Below are 21,811 nucleotides of genomic sequence, written 5' to 3'. Positions count from 1 at the left end.
CTCCTAGAGGCCACCATAGCTCAGATTTCAACTGTACTTTCTTGGCTTATTGCCTACAGGCACAGAATTTGGGCCTTTTCTTCAACTCCCATTGCCTCCTCCTAGCACCTGCTTCAGGTACTCTATACCGTGCGTTGTTTTAGGAGATATTTGCCTTTTTTGGCCTAGGGAGAATGTTTAACAACTATCATGTTAGACAAGAATAACTCTCTTCGAGATTTTTTTTCCTAAAGAGGGGAACAGTAGATTTACACCAGTAGCTCTTAGTTAAGACTGTATTGGTTGCCCCTAAATCATAAGGCTTCTCGATTTCAATCAAAGACCCTTAAGAATCTTGTAAGGAAAAAGGAGACTGGCCTCCTGTCTACAGGATAGGAAAGATTTCCTGAGTAAACGGGTTCCCCTCTCGTCTGTTGATACCGTGTTCTATATTCCACTAAGCACTTTCGCAAATTTAAGCAAATAAGGAAGCCTTTAAAAAATTCAGAGTTGGATTTTTCAACAACAAAAAAACCACCAGAATCTTCCTATCCGAAGGATACAAATTGGTTCCTTTGATAAGGTGTTGAAATAACCTTCAGAACACTCTGCTTAAAAAATGGAATGAAATAGCTGCTTTTCAGAAGCCCTGTCAAACATTCCCACCTGTTCCTTTTTCGATGGAAACCCTTTCAACAATGAAGATGACCCATTCAATGACTCGCTCCATGACAGCCTTGCTGATGAGTCTGTAAATAGCACAGGTCACTATAACGCCTTCGCTAGAAATTCCACTCTCTTTTACATAAAACTCAGGCTTCGCTTTTGAAAGCGTCTCCAAAACCTGCAATACATATTCTGGATTCATAACTGATCAGGAGCAGTTATACTCAGCTGGCAGTGTAACACAACTGGATGTACAATACCCTGGACCATAAACCTACTGAAGAAGAGTATGGCCAGTCCCCACATGGTAGCTCCAGAGTAGTATATGAACTCTTAACAGAAATATAGCAAAATGGAAACTTTCGACGACCCTACAAAGCCAGGCAGCACCGGCAGGATCCCTATAGATAACAGGTGGCTGCTGCTTTTCTGAATACACAAAAACAGATAATGAAGACTTTTCAGACATTGATTGCACAGCTACAACCTTACTGCGCAGTACCTCAACAGGTGCCAATAACTCATTTCATTTTGTGTGGGTAGGAGCAATTTTTATACTTTTCTGTATAGTTGTTTTTTTCTGCCAGAGTTGACGGTTCGTGGTCTTCCTTCCGGAGCTTGACCCTTAAAGATTATGATATGTATTGACCAATAGCTGAGCGATGGTGAAGGAAAGTTGGCAAGCGCAGCGGGGGGGGGCAGTTAATGAGGGGAGGGGAAACACACCTGCAACTTCCAGTTGGTCAAAAACAGGACATAGACCAGTTTTCTCCTCCTGCAACAAAGAAGATAGTACAACTGATCAGTCCCACTTACTGAAGCATTTCAAAGAAGCACTGCTTGCTGTTGACTACCTCAGCACATCGTCATTTCCGTGCCTCGAATATCAGGATACCTTGGGTCGGTGTTTTCACTGTTGCATAGGATGTTTTTTTATCATCAAGGTCACACTGTCCGAGTTGCAAGTCATGGAAGAGGATCTGGACTCTATCTCCTAGAGGGCCAGATGCTTCTACGGGTGCACTGTACCCCTGAAGTTGCAGCTCAATGGAGCACCACAGAGTTGGGTGGATCAGAGACGGTGTTCACTTCAATTTCATGAGGCAATGTGTGCCAGAGACCAGGCGCAAAACAGCATTTCAAATATGAAAGGACTGACTCAAACGTGAGTTCTGGAGCGGAATTTAGAAAAGCAATGATGGTCTATTACAAAATTCAAACGAGCACTATACAGAAGTAGTAAAGTGCACATTTAGCAAATCAAATTTAAATGCAAAAAATCATTGCACTGAATGCTCTCAATAATAGAACAATGCCGCAAAATCAATCATAGGCTAAGTCTTAAATGTGAGTAAACTCCGCAAGAAACCAGGCAGCATCCTTCGTAAAATAAGAAGGCTATCTGGCCCACCCTCCAATTCTAGGGTTTATTTAGCCTTTTTCTCCATAGAGGAGGATTAGAACTACAACATTACCGTGGTGTGAACAATTCATTCTCAACAAATCAAATTACAGATCTTAAGTGTTTCATAACCCTAGCAGCTTAACCCTAGTCCACTACATGAATATTTATTCAGAGGGTGTAGAATCATATAATCCATGGTAGTCAGTACAAACTAATTACATAAGCTGCATTCAACCATTGTAAATTAATGCAATACTTCGTGCAAGAGAAAGGTCCTTGAAAAAGTGATACTGTAGGCTAGAGAGCCTTCCTTCTAGAACAGTCATTCAGAAAAAAACAAATCCGAATCTTTTTGTTAAGTGCTGCAGAAACATAAAAGCAAGATACTATGACATCCATTTTAGACAAGATAGTGTTGAGACCTAATTGGGGCCGATTTAACATAGACCAGGAAAACACACTTTAACACGTTTTATCAATTGTGTTTCATCTGCATTAGCTAGTCAGTTTACACATGCAAATTCAGGTGTAGAATAATTACTCTGCACACTATTCATAATGTACGTTTTGAATAAAAAGCATAAATGCAGCATTACTTCCAAGAGGTACATTTTTCTCACTCCACTGGTGTAATGGGGCTAACCTGTATACCAAGGAACCTGGGCAAGTCAATTATAAGAAAACAGTCTGTCACATGACGGGGGTCAATGCTCTACTTTTAAGATTGAGTTTCTCATGCTTTTTTTGCAGACATGTCTTTCCCGTACTGCTGGTATACATCATACATATTGTGTTACCTTCATTTTCAGCTCCGCAAGAGATGATAGTACCACCAATTTCTCTGGTAGAGGACTTACTCGCATGCACCTCTGACTTGTAGTCCTAATGAAGACATCTTAAATGCCCATGAGGGTGTTGAATTGTCATTAACGATGGGTTTGAGAATCCCAAACATTTATTTCCTGTGTATTTAACCCATACAGTTCCACCAGAATGTATTGTTCTGTGCTCACTTGAACACTGTGCCATCCTCACCTATACTTATAGCAACCTTTGTGATTTGTAGAAAAGCAACAGTTGTACATATGAAATGATAGTGATGTATTGATAGAAACAGATGAACTAGATACAATGATTATTTCTTATGTGAAGTGTGTTAACTTGCCTAATAGTTGTCCATCCTTAGGCAACAAAATAGGTCTCTCTGCTTTCAGATACTAGTATAGCTATACCTAGAGGAACCAGTTTAAGAATTAACTTCCCTAATGCCCCCTTCCGCTATTAATATTCCAGTTCCTGCACTTAAAGGTGAGCCTATAATCTCTTACACCAGCACATAGTCAATCCATAGGTGGCACATCCTGCTGCCATGCCTATATGCCAATCAGGACACTGAGCCTCCTTCTTATCACCCACCTTTTCCCAGAGAAGAGGTTTCTGCTCTTCTAATGCAGATAGACTTCTCAAATAATCTCAAAAGAGTTCTAACTTGGTATGTTCTCCTTCTCGTCCAACCAGAATGTTTTCAATATGTGTCCTCTTTTCCTTCCAAGAGGTTTCCAGCTTGCTGCACAAACACTCAACATTATCGGCACTGCTCCATTAGTGTTCACATCTGTAATTTCTGAGATTTAATACAAGAAACAGGCCAGGCCCATTGTTCTCTAGTGTGTGACTTAAATGTCCCTGTATTATACACCTTAGCTAGGCTTCTCTAAGCCAAGCCCAGTGAAACTGTGCCTACAGAAAAACTGCAGAGCAGTGGAATCTGATTCTAAATTCCTAAATGAAAGCTTCACTCTATATATCTAATAGCTCATTGCTTGTAACTGTAGCAATGTTTTCCATTTCTCAAACTGAGAGAGTAAGTAGAATGATGGCTACTCTTGAATGAAAGTACATCAAACATCTGCTGCAATCCAAGGGGCCTACAGTTCCAATCTTCTCTTGAGACAATGGAGTGTCAAGCAAGTAATCTTTGGGACTCTATGGAACAATTCATAGATTACCATCCAAAAGAAAAGAAAAGACTTTTACAAATGTTCAAAAGGTGTGAATGCATCAGAAACCTAATTAGCGCAGAAAGGGTCACCATTAACTAACTTTGTTGGCAGTGTCATTATCCTGGCAGGTGTAACAGAAGATCTTGGACCTTTATCTTGTGGCTTGTAGGCAGACGGGAGATTCAAAAGGTACCAGATGTCTGCATGCAAAAATTCCCCAATGTTAAACTCAGAGGACCAATGCATCCAGCAGGTGTGGGTGGAGAGACTGCTATGGGCCTAACAACGAATGTTTCAGCAATAAAAGCCATCCTGAGGTACAAGCAACAAGAAACCTTCGGCAACTGCTAGAGACCCTCTAGTTACCTATAAATAGTCAATTGAGCATTCTACCAGCACTCTCATGTACACTGGTGGGTGAGATTCCCTTACCATATTTCACCAAAGCCTGTGCTTCTAGTCTGGTTTTTTCAGTAGGTGAATATAGTCTTAAAGAGAAGAATGGGCAAATGTGTTGATAAACAGTAAAGGAACAAGGACATCTCCCCTCACTATAACCTTGTCAAGAAGAAAAGCGCAAAGAAGAAATATGCATCCTAACCACGTAGAATAAATGGTCTCTCAGAGATCAAGTGCACCACATTACCATCCTGGCCTGAATGTGTTTGCTCATGTGATCATATCCAGCTTGATTCTAATCCAAAAAGAGACCACCACCACATGCTATCTGAACAAATATGGATAAACGATATCCAGCATCCTTCCCAAATTGGCCCAAAACACATTGGCATAGACTATAGCAAGAAAGCGTTGAATCGCTGGAGTCTAAATTAGAGGCCTTCAGAATTCCAAAGAAAACAAGCTCTATAGATATTTCCCAGAGCTGTAGGAGTAGGTGCTAGATGACAAAATACTCTGAGGTTTCCTTATTGTGGGGTCATCCAGACATTAATCTGTCACAGAATAAACTTGCTGACCCGTGCATCTATTTTCCCAGAACCTTGTGCCTAGTAAATTTTTTTTAGATCTGTTCAAAAGCATTTCGTTGAGTTTTGCCTTAGATCCCACTAATTTTGAATTGATTTCGGTGCTCAAACATGGCATCATGAAGATGAGTCTCGTGCTGCAACCTAGCCACACCAACCCCTCTAATCTAGACATTCTGCAGTTGCTAATTTGTCCACAAGAGGCTTGCATAGAGGCTGAATCTTCATATAAGATGTTCGATCATATTCTCCACACCGCCCTTCTGTTGCTGAACTTAACCACTTTGCTCAGGACTGGTTATAAATAACATGACCTTGTGAGGTTTGCAGAAGATTGCATGGCTATCCAGAAAGAAACAAAGTAGCCTTGCATAAGATTATCATATACCTTCAGGTGGAATGCATTCTGCATCTTGTGCCTAGACAGGCAAGTGGAACCGTGGATACGGCAAGTAAAAAACATTACTACCTTATCTTCTTTAGCTGGCTAAATTTGGCCTCCAGAACATTCGACATTCAGCGTATAGCAGGAGTGCTTTCTCTGTAATATTTTTCCACTGTTCCACTGATAGCAGGTCCTAAAGTATTTCCTTTTTGATAAGGTAACCCGTTTCTCAATAGGAACTGAACACAATTCTTCTGAAGTTAATGAGTTTCTCTTTTTAACCAGGCAACAAGAGAGATCCCAAGCACCTTTACCAGGAAATGTTATTCTTCTATCACTGTAATAATAGCCAGAAGAGTGAGGAAGCCCATGCAGTTGATCATAAAGCCTTACACAGTCAATGACCCAACAAGTCAACGCCGTCTCCTCCCCCTGCTTCAACACCCTCTGTATGCTTTGCAAGATCTACAGATGGATCCCCTCCGAAACCAGAAGGACGGTCACCCAGGCCCTTGTCACCAGCAGGATGGACTACGGCAACGCCCTCTACGCGGGAACCACGACCAAACTCCAGAAAAGACTCCAACGCATACAAAACACCGCCGCATGCCTCATCCTCCACATCCACATCACAGCCCACCTGAAGGACCTGCACTGGCTTCCTGTCAACAAGAGGATCACCTTCAAGCTCCGCACCCACGCTCACAAAGCACTCCACGACGCCAGACCAGCATACCTCAACAAGCGACTCACCTTCTACACCCCCAACCACCAGCTCTGCTCCGCCGACCTCGCCCTCGCCACCGTCCCACGCATACACCGAACAACCACCGGCAGCAGATCCTTCTCCCACCTTGCCACCAAGACATGGAACACCCTCCCCATCCACCTTCGACAGACCCAGGACCTGCTGACCTTTAGGAGACTCCTCAAGACCTGGCTGTTTGATCAGGAGCTATCCCCCCCCATCCCCACAGCGCCTTGAGACCTTAACGGGTGAGTAGCGCGCTTTACAAATGGCTGATTGATTGATACACAGTCTTCCATCATTGTGTGGTCTCTCTTAGGACTCAACTGTCTTCATCTAGACTGAAAAGATTGATACATGTAACAGGTGAAATCAACTTTGTGATAATTAGACCAAAGACATTCACAAGGCCAAACATCTCTATCAATTAAGGAGTTGTGCATAATGGGTTTGCTAGTTCTAAACCAGTTATAGCTGGATGCATAGCCTTTTGCATTATATATTAAATTAAGTACCCCGCCATACATTATAAGGATATTGCAAATCACGGAGGGGTTCCATGCCCATAAAGCAGAATTGCTTTATAAGATCAAGAAACTTTGAAGTGACTTGCAATACCCTTTTATAGTACAGCAGAGGGTATTGTATCCATTATTATACATGATCAAACAAACTCACCCTTCCCACAAAGTGCCTAAATCCTCGGTATCTTCCTCTTGCATATGAGGGTGGTAGTATGATAGCAGATATGAAGAATAGCATGTGAAATTAAACACACCAATAAACATTACACAATGTTTCAAAACAATACATATATTCAAATCAGTTTAATGTAAATGTAGCTCAGAATTTGTAAAAGCATACAGAGAAAATCTATCTTTCCTATAATTACCTTAAGGGTGCGAATCCACCTCGGGAAGCACTCTGGCTCCTCATTCAGAAAAGATGTCAATTCAAGATGTTGATCCACACCTACAAAGCCCTTCACAATCAAGGGACAGCAGAAATCAACCGCTGCCTGAACTTTCACCAACGCTCCAGACACCATGTGCTCTGCCTACCTCTTCCTCGCTCACACTCCCCGCATCCGCCAAAGGAACAATGGAGGATGCACTTTCTCCTGCCTCACTATAAAGGCCTGGAGCAACCTCCCCATTCACCTCCGAACCTCATCCTCTCTGTTGAAATTCAGGAAAGAACTCAAGACCTGGCTATTCAGCTGATCCCTCCCTAGCAGCAGGGTTCTCGGCACCTCGATACCCTCACGGGTGATTAGCCGCTCATTACAAGTCCTGTCTGATTGAAACACTAAACATATTGCGATTAATGTCTCCTTCCTGCTTATCATGGTTTATTTGAGAAAAACAGATTAAAAGAAAAAGCCACTTTAAATGTTTTAAGTTGCAGTTGTAATGAAGTTCTGTGAACAGCCTTTTACCTTGGCTCCGGGTGCAGACATTAAGACTACAAAACCGTTTTTTGCCAGTCTTTTTCGGAGCTTTACCAACATCCTCCAGTTCCGGTGCGTAACTTGAGTTTTTATTTTGAGAAATTGTTGTTGACTGCTCAAGTTAACAATTTGTCTGCCACTTGTTCTTATTTTATCCCTCTGAGGCGCAAGATTCTTTCTTTTCTGCCATTACGAGTCTGACCTTTAGTGTTTCAGTGGACAATTCTTAGGCACCTGGATTTTTTTAATTCCTTACTTTGTTCTTCCTCTGGGCTATTGAAACGGCTTCCGTGCATTTAGGACGTTGCCTCAAGACAGGCCTTATATTGTCCTTGGTTATCTATTGCATCGGCTGATTTGAATAACTTACACTGGCTCCCAACCTCCAAATGGTGCTGCCATAAATCTCCGTACCTGGAACATTGTGCTCTTTGTGGCCAGGCCATTCATTGTCTGCAAAGTAATTTTCACCATTCTCCACCTCGGAAGCTACGATTTTCTGATGCTTATTTGTTCCCAGTTCTGTCGTGTAAGGTTTGGGGGGAAGGCCTTTTTAGTCCAGCGTTGGAATTCTTTGCTTCCTTCCTTGTGGATTTTGCAACAACTACTGCCTTGTCGAAAAACTTTAAAGTCCTGACCTTTCACATGGTAAATTCTCCACAGCAAACTGGTAAACCGTTTTTGCCTTAGCAATGACACCAGAATTCCTTTTTAATTTGCAGTGCTCTTTAAAAGCATTATAAATGTAACATATGGGAAATAACTTATTACAGTTGAGCCCCACATCATTTCTTCATTACAGCTTGACTGTAATGAAGAAACTGATTTATATACTTTCCTATATATTGCCATTGCAGGCTTCCATGTATTAAACCATGCTACCAAAAAGCCAACAACCCCTTACCGAGTACGTCACCCCACTAAATAGGAAAAACGACTGCTCCTCAAACGAGGATTTTTCCTGTTTCACTTTTGCTAAGCCTTACTGGTTGTACTCTGACATGGGTGGAGAAGAAAGCTTTAATGTACTCCTACTTATCCATTATTAAGAATATCACTAAATTCATAAATGCAAAAACAATTGATGGACAGAATGCAGAACAATGTCATACTTCATCCCAGTACAGAGATCTGGGCCCAAATCCATCGTTTTTTTGCTCACCATTCCAGTTTGAACCCAGCCATATGCAAATCAGTCTTGACCCTGTGCCCAATGGGAACAGTCCAGCCCAAACTGCCTGGACTGGAAACCAGCATCTTAGGACCGGTTTTGGGGTTTCACCCCTCTTTAGCCAGGATAGCTTGACTCCAGTGGCATGGAGAGCACGGGACCCACGTTTGGGCATACCCGTCCCACTCGGGGTGACAAATGCAATAGGTCTCACCTTTAATTAAGTTAAAGCCATTTGCTTTGCTAATGGTATTGTATAGCAAAGCAAATAGCTTTAACTTAATGAAAGGCGAGACCTATTGCTTTTTTAATGCTTGTTCTTTTTCTTTTCAGTCTTGGCACTGTGCTGGGATCGGTGACAGTAATGTCATCTGCTTGCCCACTTTTGTCTCTGCTCCTTTCTTAGTATTACCTTCTTGTAATCTTAAGAAAAGCGGCACTCTTCTTGCCCGCTGGTTTTGCCCTAGTCACCTCCAAGTTATGAGCACAAGGGGCAAATATGAGTGTATCCAGACCATTCAATCATTAGCCTCTCTTTAGAAACACTACCCCCCCCCCCCCCCCACTTCTTCGGGCAGGTAAGTCGTGCCATTTCCAGGTAATTCCAAGGTTAGGAGACAGACTACCGTTGACATGACAACGTGTCAGCCCCTACGACTCACCTACTCCTGCTCTTCCTCTTTTTACCTCACCTGATTGTGCCTGCATAAGCCTTATCTGTTTGCGATTCGCTGGGCCTCAACTTTCCGCGCTGCCAGATGTCCCTCACTGCCCCTCCCATGCCTGCATGTTTGTTGTCCCTGGCCCTTCAGATTGTGGAAAGCCCTCTGCCCACACTCCTACCTACTCTCACGTGACCACCCCTCCAGTACCCCGTTTGTCCGCCCAGATTTCTAGTCACGTAACAAGGCTGTCAGGAACTATAGCTTAAGTTAAGAGCATTGGTCCCCAACTCACTAGACCGCACATTTTTGGGGAGTTTTATATAGCGCAAACTCGGCCCGAAGGTATCAGAGCACTTTACCAACTGCATTACAGACGGACACACTAGTTTTTTTATCTGCCCAGAATCACAGGATGTTGAGCGTCCCTGCCGAGACTCGAAACCTGTTAGCTTCGAAGTCGACTGCTGTAGCCGTTAGGCCACATCCTTGAATCCATGCATGGTAGGGGCATGAAACGCCCCCTGTACTCCTGGGTCCCGGTGCTACTGCAGCTGTTGCGCCAGTGATACCTATGCCTATGCATTTGTATCGGGTTTTTGCCCCATACCGTACTTGAACCCTCAGCAGAGAGCACTGTGGTGCCCACAATTCCGACCTGCCCCCGGGTACACCCCCTGATTGGACACTGGCAGGCTGATGAAGAGAGGGGACTCGCAGGCATATAATCCTGTGCGAGCTGAACTCCGTTTGTCCCTTACTTTTCCGCATTGCAATGGTGTGTGCCCATTGAAAAGGAAAACCTACCGTAGGACAAAATGCCGTAAAAAGCTAGCAGTGTCCAGTGTAATAACATCATGGAACCGTGAAAAGCTCCGCAGTGTCCAACAGCACCAAAATAGTACAAAAACATGCGCTTGTGTGTGCGCTTCTTAAAAAAAGTACCGATAAACAAAGTGTTGTGAAAAGCTCCACAGTGCCCAGCGACACGTAAACAGTACAAAAAGCATATGCTCGTGTGTGCGCACGCATCTTTAAAAATCTACGGAAAAACAAAGCACTGTGAAAAGATGAGCAGTGTAAAAAACATATGCTTGTGATAGCGTATTTAAAAGGGCAAATCTACCGGAAAAGAAAGCTTGGTGAAAAGCTTTATGCTGTCCGGTGAAATGATATCGTCGCGCACAACATTTGACAGCTTTAAACATACAACCCCAATAGTATACCGATGCAGCTGCCTACCGAAAAAGCGCCATGAAAGCTCATCCGTGTCCAGCGGCACGTAAACAATTTAAACAAGCTGATCGCAGCAAAAAGACAGAAGTGAATGCCTGCCTGTGCCCTGGGGGAACTGCAGGGTGCGCGCTGGTTCGGAGCTATGAGCGACGCAGCATTTTCGTTGCTATAGCAACAAAATGGCGTGGGACTGTCCACAGTCCCTACGGACACGCACATGCTGTCTGCTATGGACAAATGGCGAGAGCAGCCATGCTTGTCCATGCAGGCACGTGCATAAAAGCCCTCGGCAGAATCGATTCCAAAAGGTACTCGCAATAGCGAGAGCAGTGCATTCGCTGCTTTCGCTTGGCGAGACCTAAAAACAACAATTGATGGACAGAATGCAGAACAATGTCATACATTCACCCCAGTACAGAGATCTGGGACCAAATCCATCGTTTTTTTGCTCACCATGCCATTCCAGTTTGAACCCAGCCATATGCAAATCATTCTTGACCCTGTGCCCAATGGGGACAGTCCAGCACGAACTGCCAGGCCAGGTCCTCCCTGGACTGGAAACAAGCATCCTACAGATTCAAGCTATCCTGGCTGAAATGGGGTGAAGCCCCAAAACCAGTCCTAGGATGCTTGTTTCCGGTCCAGGGAGGACCTGGCTTGGCAGTTCGGGCTGGACTGTTCCCATGAGGCACAGGGTCAAGACTGATTTGCATATGGCCGGGTCTGAACTGGGGTGGCATGGTGAGCAAGGGAATGATGGATTTGACCCAGATTTCTTGACCGGGGGTGAATGTTTTGATTTGTTCTGCATTCCGTCCATCAATTGTGTGTCTTTTACTTTCTCTCCCTAACTGCGCCTGTTATGTCCAGACGTGGGTCCCGGGCTCACTGTGACACTGGATTCAGGCTATCCTGCTTGAAGAAGGGTGAAACCCCGAAACCGGTCCTAGGATGCTTGTTTCCGGTACAGGGAGGACCTGGCTTGGTAGTTCTTGCTGGAATGTTCCCACGAGGCACAGGGTCAAAACTGATTTGCATATGGCCGGGTCTGAAGTGGGGTGGCATGGTGAGCAAGGGAATGACACGTCGGCACACCACGATGGCGGGGTAGGTTAATGGACCCTTGACAGATGAGCACATTCACTCCGCCTGCAACCGAGAGGGTGCCGACGGAGCCTGATCTCCGAAATAGAGGGGTTGGGTATAGGTACCTACAGAAAGAGTTCGTATCAGCGCAAGGACGCTAAACTCCTTAAGAATAAGGTATTACAGGTCCACAGGCTCTTTCTTCCCTGGAATCTGTTTCATGTTGTTTTCACTTCACATTTCGGTCCTGACGAAGCACCACAGGATCCTTTAGGGACCAGCTGAGAGCGCAAGACATGTTGATCCTGTTTTAAGTAGGACTTTTCACTACTGCACACATCCTGAGAGCAGCGGTTAGTCACACATCTGCCCTCTATATTTATTCCAAAGAGGAGCTCCAGGATCCACTTCTTTTTAATTTACCATATGGACCCTTGAATAAATGTTGGTTCTGGGTTTCATTCAGTAATTTTAAAACACTCACTCACCCCTTTTTATTGGCCCACACACCCGCATGCAGAACTGCGGCGTCTCTTCAAAAGATCTCCGCCAAAGAGCCCTCTCGCTGGGCCCGTGAGGGACTGCAGCGCCACCCCCACAAGGAGCAACGCCCGATGATGAAGCATGACACTCGCAAGGGTGTGTGAGGGCACTATATTCTAAAGGAGAAATTCCCCCTATACCGATCCAGCTTCAAGTGAGTCTTAAGTACCACTATTTGGTCTTTTTCTTAGTTCTGAGGAACTGTTACCCCCCTAGTACATACAATGATGAATGTGACCCAGGTCTCTTGACTGGGGGATGAATATTTTGATTTGTTCTGCATTCCGTCCATCAATTGTGTGTCTTTTGCTTTCTCGCCCTAAGTGCGCCTGGTATGCCCAGACGTGGGTCCCGGGCTCACTGTGCCACTGGATTCAAGCTATCATGGCTGAAAAGGAGTGAAACCCTGAAACCGGTCCTAGGATGCTTGTTTCCGGTCCAGGGAGGACCTGGCTTGGCAGTTCTGGCTGGACTGTTCCCATGAGGCACAGGGTCAAGACTGATTTGCATATGGCCAGGTCTGAACTGGGGTGGCATGGTAAGCAAGGGAATGATGGATTTGACCCAGATCTCTTGACAGGGGGTGAATGTTTTGATTTGTTCTGCATTCCGTCCATCAATTGTGTCTTTTTCAACAAATTCATGAAGCCATAATCACCTTCTTTCCCTCAAGAATCATGAATAGAATGTGGGAAATATAAAAACTCTTTCATAGTTACTTCTTTACAAATGATTTCTCTTTATTTTTAAGTTTCGGTAGAGGCATCCTTTTTTTCCTTGAAAAATGCGCAATTGCTTTTTTTTTCAGTAAAAATGCATCTTTCTGTATCCAATTTGACCGACAAGATGCTTACAAAGGCACAAATGTTACTTATTATAGCATGATTTATCTGCTAAACTTGTTTTAGTTTGACAACTGTACGCTGGGATTTTACATGGTCGTAGTGAAATTTTACATTTTCATTTAGACAGAATATCAGTGATGTGAGACCAACTGGTACAAGTTTGTATCGACCTGGATTGTAGTTAATTTTTTAGTGGTCAAATTAATTGCAGTTTAGATGGCTCCCAGAAAAATAGGATCAGAAGTGAAAAAATAAGCTTTCCAAAAAGTATAATTTACAATTTCTGCATCAAAAGTGACATGGTGTAACTGGAATAAAATTAATGCAGTAGTGGAACCGACAGTGGTTACCGTAGTTCAACCTCAAGGTGGGAAGGGTGATAAATCAATTGTGACCATCACCTTAGCTTTGTTTAAAATTAACAATTGTTAATGCTTGAATTAATTACTTTCACAAGTGTGAACACGGGATTTTACCAGACTGCATTTTACAGCGTGCTCAGAGACTAAAGGCCGCTTTCCAGGCTATCAGAAAAACATCTAGCTTACGGCTATTTTCAAAATTGCCACATTACCTTAAGTGCAATTTTGAATTCTACTTCCAAATCTGAGTGTTTGGCAGTCTGATTTATTAAAGTTTGTATTTTCTATGAAGGAACACACTGGTTTCTAATTAATAATCTGTACTAACTAATTCGGAATCAAAGTGTAGACGTTAGAGAAGAGTTGCATGTTTTTGTTTCAATCACGTGCCTTGGACGTCTTTCTGTAAATGGTTGTTTTAATTTGTAAACGGATGGCCTTTCAAAAAATGTGTTACCTATGGCTTAAAAACCCTCTGTAATGAAAACACATTTTTAGTTGTCATTTTTTTGTGTAATACTTTTAGGGACCAGCAGCACCAACACAGTTGGAGGTGGCGTAAACAGCCAAGCCACCCAGGCCCCTACAACGACATCCAGCCGCAAGGGTACTTTCACCGATGACCTACACAAGCTTGTGGACAACTGGGCTCGTGATGCAATGAACCTGTCTGGCAAGAAGAGCATCAAGAGTCAACCTAATTATGAGGTAAGGTTGATTTTATTCTGTATTAGCTCTGAGCCAGATGAGAGATCTTAATAACTAAGCTTCCCAATTTTAAAAACAGGCAGAAAAGAAGTTGCTTTGCTAACTTTGTATAGCATTTGAACCAAAAAGTCACATATTTAGCATTCTGCCAGAATTTCACGCTGACTTTGTTACAATACTGTCACATTATTTTATCTTAGTGAGTTTTGAATTATAGCAAAATAATTGATGATAATTGATGTGGACTTGATTACCAGTGTAACTGTTGTCTGAGCATTATAGGTAATGTATGTAGTACAAATGAGTTATGAAGTCATATCTGCCAGACCCTTTTATGAACTGCAATGCATGTGTGTTGATATTTTCAGCACACAAGTCTAGCTAGAGAGCAATGGAGATCTGTACATCATGAGGGATAGGGAGATGATTTGATATTGTCTACGTAGGCAGGAATAGAAGTGAGTGACAGAATCTTTTGTGTGCTGGGTTTAGGTGGGTATGGTGATCCCAGTAGAACAGGGCACTTTTCATTACTGCTTTGTATGTGTCTGCTTCAGGAAGGCATGACTCAATGTGCATGAGTGATAGTTGGTACCAATTTGCTTTCTTGATGACTTTTGAGGCGATTCAGTGGTAAAGCTGAACAATTTAACTTGCAGTACGAGTTGTGGTTTAAGTGTGTCAAATTTTAATTTGGAGGGCTGGTCATGGATCATGGCCGTGGATTTGGACTCATCTGGGGCTTTTTAATCTTGGTCAGGCTCATCTTGAGAAATTTGCATGACATCCATGCCTAGAGGATCTTCTTTGTGCAGCCTTTCCAGTAAATGTTGTTACCATTTATGTGCTGGCGATTCCTTAATCCATTGTTGTTTATAAGGACCTAGAGTAGTTCCTTGTTTAGATTTTATATCACAGGGAAGAGGGTGGATTCTTGTGGGACAAGGTGGCTGCTGGGATCTGAAGGTATCCTGTCTGGCAGAGCTGATGTTGATTGGAAAGCTAAGATGAAAAACAGTGGCGTTCAGTCAGTGTCTGAAACCAATACATTTTGGAAGGTTGTTGATGGTCAGTGCTTATAAAGGCGGAGGAAAGTGCTAAGGAGGGATAAGGAGAAAAGTGATGCCCTTTTCTGTGATGATTGGAGTGCATGTTTTGATGCTCCAGTGTGTTCTGAAACTGGATTGTTAATTGTATAAAAGATAGTTTCTGTGAACTGTTTATTCGAATGGCAGCTCCTTTGGTAGGTGGGTGATGAGTACCAAGTTGACGTCATCCGGATCATGACTGCCTTTCGGGAGCAGCATGAAATCTGTTCTGTTGTGAGTGAATTGGAGAAACGTCTTAAGTGAGAAAGGTTTTGTTCTCAAGATAGGCATTTGCCAGCACTTATGGGGTACAAGTGGGGATGTAGTAAGAGAAAACGCTTTCTGACAATGGCTAAAAAGTACCTTAAGTCTTGTTAGGTGTCATACTATTTGCCATGCAGACATTACATCTCCTTTGAGAATTGAAGCTAGCCGAGTCCTATATGACACTTTTTGTCTTTTTGATTAATGTGCTAATGTATTTAGTTTGCCACAACAAATTAAGTTAACTCTAGAACGTTAACTAAAATATTCTGAACAGGTCAAGAAAGCTGGGGGGAGGGTCTGATGGAGGATTAGAAGAGATTGGTCCTAATTATACAAAGGAAATCTACATAGCTGTAATAAGAAGTCGGCTACCGGAAGCCTCTTTTGTAGATGGTGTCCACCACCCTTTGCAGAAAGTCATGTTTTAGTAGTATTTGCCATCACATGGCAGCAGGTATGCAACTTTTGTTCCAGCGTATTTGTGTTTAATATTTTTGGGCTGCTACCTGCTTGAAGATGTTGATCGTTATGTATTAAATATAACTTTAAAGTTATTCCAAATTTAGGTTTGGAATTAGTTGAGGTATTGTTGGTATGAGTGATATGTTCTGAGGGCTTCAGCTTTGCTGCCAAGGAGGTGGCACAATTCTGAGGCAGCAGAGTTTGACTCTAGCATTCGCAAAAAAACAGAAGAGGGGCCCTGAGAACACTAGTTCTGGGGGAAATTCAAATCCAGGGAAAATACAATGAGAAACATAAACGAATACCCCCATTAAAGGATATTTCAATGGGCAGTAGCTCCAAAAATAAAAAGCATTGGCATAGCCAATAGGTCTCGCCTTTGGGACCTTATAAGTGTTTAGCCATGCAACAGTTGCATAATTAAATACTTATAATGTCCCAAAAGCGAGACCTATTGGCTATGCGGCAGCTAAAGTTAAAGTGATCGTGATCACGATCGTGAAAGTGATCGCGGTAAAGCGCTGCGTGCGCGCCCGCGCACATGCACTGTTGCTTTAGGCTGGCCTGGTAGCACTTTTTGGAGCCCTCTCAATAAGTCTTGCCAGACCAGCGCATGCGCTGGGTCAGGCGAGACCTAAAAATGTCACCCACAGAGAGACTACCATCACAGTTATTTATTCATAATAATTTGCAAGTTCATTACTATTTTTTTTTTTAAAAGAATATAGGTTTTGTTTACAAAAATATTTTTGGTACAGAAAAGAAAACACATAAATAGCATTGAAGTATACAGTAAACAAATAATCGAAAAACAAAAGAGCCCTGTAAAAAGGAATTAACAAAAATGAACAAAGGATAAACTAATTTACAAATGGGACAAAACTACATGACATAAATATAGAACTACAAAACTACATACCAAAGAACAATAGACATAATACAAAGAATATACATAAACAATACACCACATATCACAAATTTGACGACAAAGTGAAGGCGCTTTCACTTTGTTGGTAAATTTGTGATATGTGGTGTATTGTTTATGGATATTCTTTGTATTATGTCTATTGTTCTTTTGTATGTAGTTTTGTAGTTCTATATTTATGTCATGTAGTTTTGTCCCATTTGTAAATTAGTTTATCCTTTGTTCATTTTTGTTAATTCCTTTTTTTCAGGGCTCTTTTGTTTTGCGATTATTTGTTTTCTGTATACATCAATGCTATTTATTATGTGTTTTCTCTTCTGTACCAAAAATATTTTTGTAAGAAAACGTATATATCTTTTTCAAAAAAGTAGTAATGAACTCAAATTATTGTGAATAAATAACTGTGATAGTAGTCTCTCTGTGGGTGACATTTTTATTTTTGGAGCTACTGCCCATTGAAATATCCTTTAGTGGGGGTATTCGTTTATGTTTCTCATTGACTCTGGCATTTGTGCATCATAAGTAACTCAGAAGAAACTTGTTAGAATTATGCCAAATTTATAGTTCCCCCAAATGTATAATTTCTTAATGTGATCATAATTAGTTGGGCTCCTGTAGCACTAACAACATTGGTGTTGAGTGATTTAAATGAGAAACAATAACTTGCACCAACATTCTCCCTTACATAAGAAAGCACTGAGATACTGTGATCTGTAATTGCTATGACAATAAGTTGTTTACATTGTACTGTGAATTTTAAACTTCTATTAACAAATCCCTTGCTTTGGGGGGTCTTAATCTTTTTTTCTTCAGGGTCCTGGAATGGCAAGGAAGTTTTCTGCTCCTGGTCAGCTGTGCGTCACAATTCCACCATCGTTGGGGGGTCCAGCATCTATCCCTGCATCATCAACTATCTCTTCAGGTCTTTATACAAAGGGTATTTGCCCTACCCAGCCGTACGTCTTCCCTACAGCATGGAGTGGGAACACTGGCCCTCCACCGCAACCCCATGGCCAGTTTACACCAGTGGTTCCTGCCTCCTTACAGAACTTCAGCATCAGCAATATGCAGAAATCCATTAGTAATCCCCCTGGCTCCAACATGCGGAACACTTAGTTTCCAGTGAGTGCTTGTGTTGGACAGGTGATTTATATCAGAGGAGTGGTCCCAGATAACCCAATGACATCTTTTTGTTGTGAATTACTAACACCCGTTGTCTGGCGCTGCCACTCCTGGGATCAAGTAGCCATCCTTTCCATCCTGTTTCTCGTAAGCTAGCAGAAGAGAAGTCAGAATAAATTATTCTGTGTGCGAGTGCAGGTGTGTTTGAAATCTCCGACTCCTGTCTTAATTACGCGGCGAACCTCGGGCATACATTTCATCATTCTTCTTCATAGCAAATGATGGCAGATTTGCTTAGAGCATGAAATTACCATAATTTACCATTGCAGTTCTATCATCGCTTAGAACCTTATTAACTAATACCATCGAATAGTCCTGTTTTTTTCAGGGGTTCTTTTTCTTTAAGTTATTCATAGAGCGCAACAGTGAATACGAGGGGGAGAATCAGCCGAGGGAGGAATTGGCATCCATCAGTCTCCCTACGAGACAGGTCACTAATGCTTTAAGAAAAACAATTAACAGCTTTGACTTTAGCATTAGAGCAATTAAAATTGTTTAAAAAAATGTAAACAAATTACAAAGAAAATGTAAAGTTCCCTGCGGACATGTTATTGCCATCAGTTTTGATGTGGAAACACTGTAACATATAAATGTTGTTGGACAACAGTAGTTACAATTATAAGAAAGTGGATTATAGAGGGTTACAAAATGTTTTTAAAAAAAGCTAGCTATATCCTTCTACTTATTGGAGACACTTTAATTACTTTTTCCTGTGTATTTTCATTGTATTAGGTAAATGTGAATGTAAAATGTATAAAGTCATGTACTTGAAAACTTGTCTGCTCTCCCAGTTCGCTTGCTGGATTATCTTTTAGTGCCTTGGAATGTATTGCTTCCGCGGTTAGCATTACCTTCCCAGCAGATCGTGGACTGGGTGGCCGGAAAGTTTCAGGAAAGCTTGTTTTCTATCCACCCAGTGCTTGGGTCATTATGAGTTCGTATGTCTTTTCAGTCAGTGGTCTGTCGAAATATCTAAGTAGGGCGCAGAACCGTGTATTCTGCAGAGAAAACTTGTCTTTTTAGCTCTGTATTGCAGCTGTCCTATTTTGCTTCATAAGGCAGGAATCATGCTCTTAAAATCAAGAAAAAGCCTTACCGTTGGTATGCCTTGGATGAGATCACTGGTTGTAACTAGAGTCAGTACGAGAGGGGGAGGTTGAGTGTTGGTGGTGGAAATGTTTCACTGTGAATGAATGGTCGACTGAATGCATGTGCAACCCAGAGAATTCGGATTGACCTTTTTGGCTGGGTGCTGGGGTGACCCAGAGAAGCATTGGAGAAGGGAAACAAGGTCTGTAGGGATGCAGTCATGTCCTGCAAATCGAACTAGCAAACGATAATCCTGCCTGGAGCCTTAATCTGAAGGTAGGAATGGAGACTGTAAAGCCAAGGGGCGGGGGATGGGGGTAAGCCTTAACATATAGGGATATCCTTAGGGCTTTTATTTCAAGCTGTGAAGTTGCACCGAGGTGATGGGGAAAAGATCATTTCTCTGGAAGTTTGCTGGGATCTCTTTTCTTTCCATTTTCCTTTAAGTTTTTTATGTGTGTTTAAATACATATATATTCATATATGTTTTACTATATGTATACGTTTATATTTAAATAAATGTATACACAGACATATATGTTTATATATGTATCTATTTTACGCATTGCAGGTCCTGGTTTGTAGGTCTGTTATAAGTTTCTGGATTTCAAACCAGTACCCTTACCTAAAATGTGCCACCTCCTGTTTGCTTCAGCATTTTCTACCACGTTGGAAATAGATATTTTCTGTAAATATAACATTTTTGCAAGCAGTATTAGTCTGAAGCTTTGAACAGTCTCTGGCACTTCTATGTCAGTGTGATGGGGTGCCAAGGTGAATATGGAGGCCAATTTAGCATGGTACAGCGGGATCCAGGTGTCCCTGGAGAAACATAGGATTAGCCACAGTCCATAGCGTAGAGGTGGACAGTTGTGTAGATGGTGATGTGAGAAAGGTTTAGTGCAGTAGGATGACTTATATTGCATTCCTGAGACGGAAATTAGTATTTGTCTCCCTACTGAGACTCATATTTTGGACATTACACATTGTCCAGCTGCATGCTGAAAACAGTCTAAAACATAGTAAAGGAACGTGTATTTTAATTATTCCAAGGTGCTCATGCCATGATAGTTTGTAGCTGGAGATGTTGAGGGCAATATTGTGGGACCTCTGTGGTCAGGGCAGTTGGAAGGTGTGCAGTTCATGGTAATCCTTTTTTTTTTTTTAAGTGCATTTTTGCGTGTGCTTCAGACTATGTAGTATGCTGTGACGTAGTCAATGTTAACAGCAGTCCCGAGTTCTTGCTGGGGCATTTGTGCCGAGATTTTTGGACTTTATTTGTTGTCCAGTGTACCATTCAAGAGAGTAATGCCAATGAGATAATAGTTGACTCCATCTTCATTGGATGTTCTTGGTATTTTGGCTGCGTTTGAGAGTATTCGGGTTAATCATATCTGTGAGCTGCTGCACGTGCCAAGACTTTTTAGTCTTCTAGGTTATTTATTCTGTGGGACTGGCAGAGGTACTGTAGACATATGGTATTTCATTTCTGTATAGTGTAATAAAAAACAATGTAAGGGGTACATTGTGATGACTCCTCATTTTGGGTAATTAAAAATAAACTTTAGAAGACAGATGCAACCGCACCCATGGCACTGAATTTCACAGCCTTATACATGCTCTGCTACTATGAAACGCTATTTACTATGATTTCTCAAATATATTTCTTAATGTTAAAAGAATAATAAAGCTCTTTTCTGTAAAAACATGACAACTTAGCACAGTAAATGAGAGAGCAGTTTTTGTTGTTGCAAAGGAACGGAATGCAGCTGAAGGTTATTTATTTTCTATTTTTTGTTAATAAATTTGAGATCGGTTTCCTTTAAAGAAAAAAAAATTGTGCACAAATGTTTAATTTTCAAGTTAATTCTCTCCTGTGGAAAAAGTACAAAAAACGAGCACCGAAAGTTAGATGCTACTGAACTGTTAAATATTTTGTGTTATTACACATGTATATCCTTCCGCCCTTCTCAAGGAAAAATTGGTTTCTAATTTACAAAATGTTTTCTTTACGTTATTTAACACTGTATACTGAAAAAAAAGAAATTAATAAAACAATTACATGAATTATAGTTTGGTACCTGAAGGTTCTCTAGAGCCATCAACTTTTTTTGCACTAAATCTTGGCGTCAAGCTTCCTGTATCATAATGCTTTTTCTGCATTTTGTTAACTTCTTTGTAGAACATGAAATGAGATCATTCTAATAAATCAAACAAGATTTTGTTGAGCTTTTTCTGTGCTTTTATGCTAAATATTACTTTAATTTCCTGTATTAATCTCGCTTTCTTTGCATAATAATTAATCCTGCTTTCTTTCTGGGCTCTCTTTGGGTGGAAAGGTTGTGAAGATGGAGCACACAGGGGTTGCATTAACAAAGTGAGGCCGAAATGTTATGGTCTTCTCTTCAGCATTCCTGAGGTTCGCTATGAGTTGGACTTTGAGCCGAACAAGAGCTGCCTTAAATGGCTCTCAGTGAATCGCTCTCACACACCTAAAAATTGCATAGTTCCAGAGGGCAAGTATGGTTAGGACCCACAGAGATAGTATAGTGTTGGTTAGTCA

General features: G+C 41.8%; 1 protein-coding gene across 10 annotated transcripts in view; it reads left to right on the top strand.

Annotated features, from left to right (window-relative positions):
• Positions 1-21,476, top strand: part of WNK1 (WNK lysine deficient protein kinase 1) — a 1,135,119-nt gene extending 1,113,643 nt beyond the window's left edge. For 9 of the 10 annotated variants that reach the window (XM_085652258.1, XM_085652261.1, XM_085652257.1 and 6 more), the window contains 2 exons: positions 14,054-14,235; positions 17,791-21,476. In XM_085652258.1, the coding sequence (XP_085508384.1) occupies positions 14,054-14,235; positions 17,791-18,093 (485 nt within the window). In that variant the 3' untranslated portion in view covers positions 18,094-21,476. The remainder of the gene's footprint in view (positions 1-14,053; positions 14,236-17,790) is intronic. The other variant, XM_085652263.1, reaches the window with a different exon arrangement.
• Positions 21,477-21,811: the final 335 nt, after the last annotated feature.

Source organism: Triturus cristatus, chromosome 4_1, assembly GCF_964204655.1.
Source record: "Triturus cristatus chromosome 4_1, aTriCri1.1, whole genome shotgun sequence".
NCBI classification, from domain to species: Eukaryota; Metazoa; Chordata; class Amphibia; order Caudata; family Salamandridae; genus Triturus; species Triturus cristatus.
The sequence above is the reverse complement of the archived record's forward strand: the minus strand, read 5'-3'. Positions and strand labels throughout refer to the sequence as shown.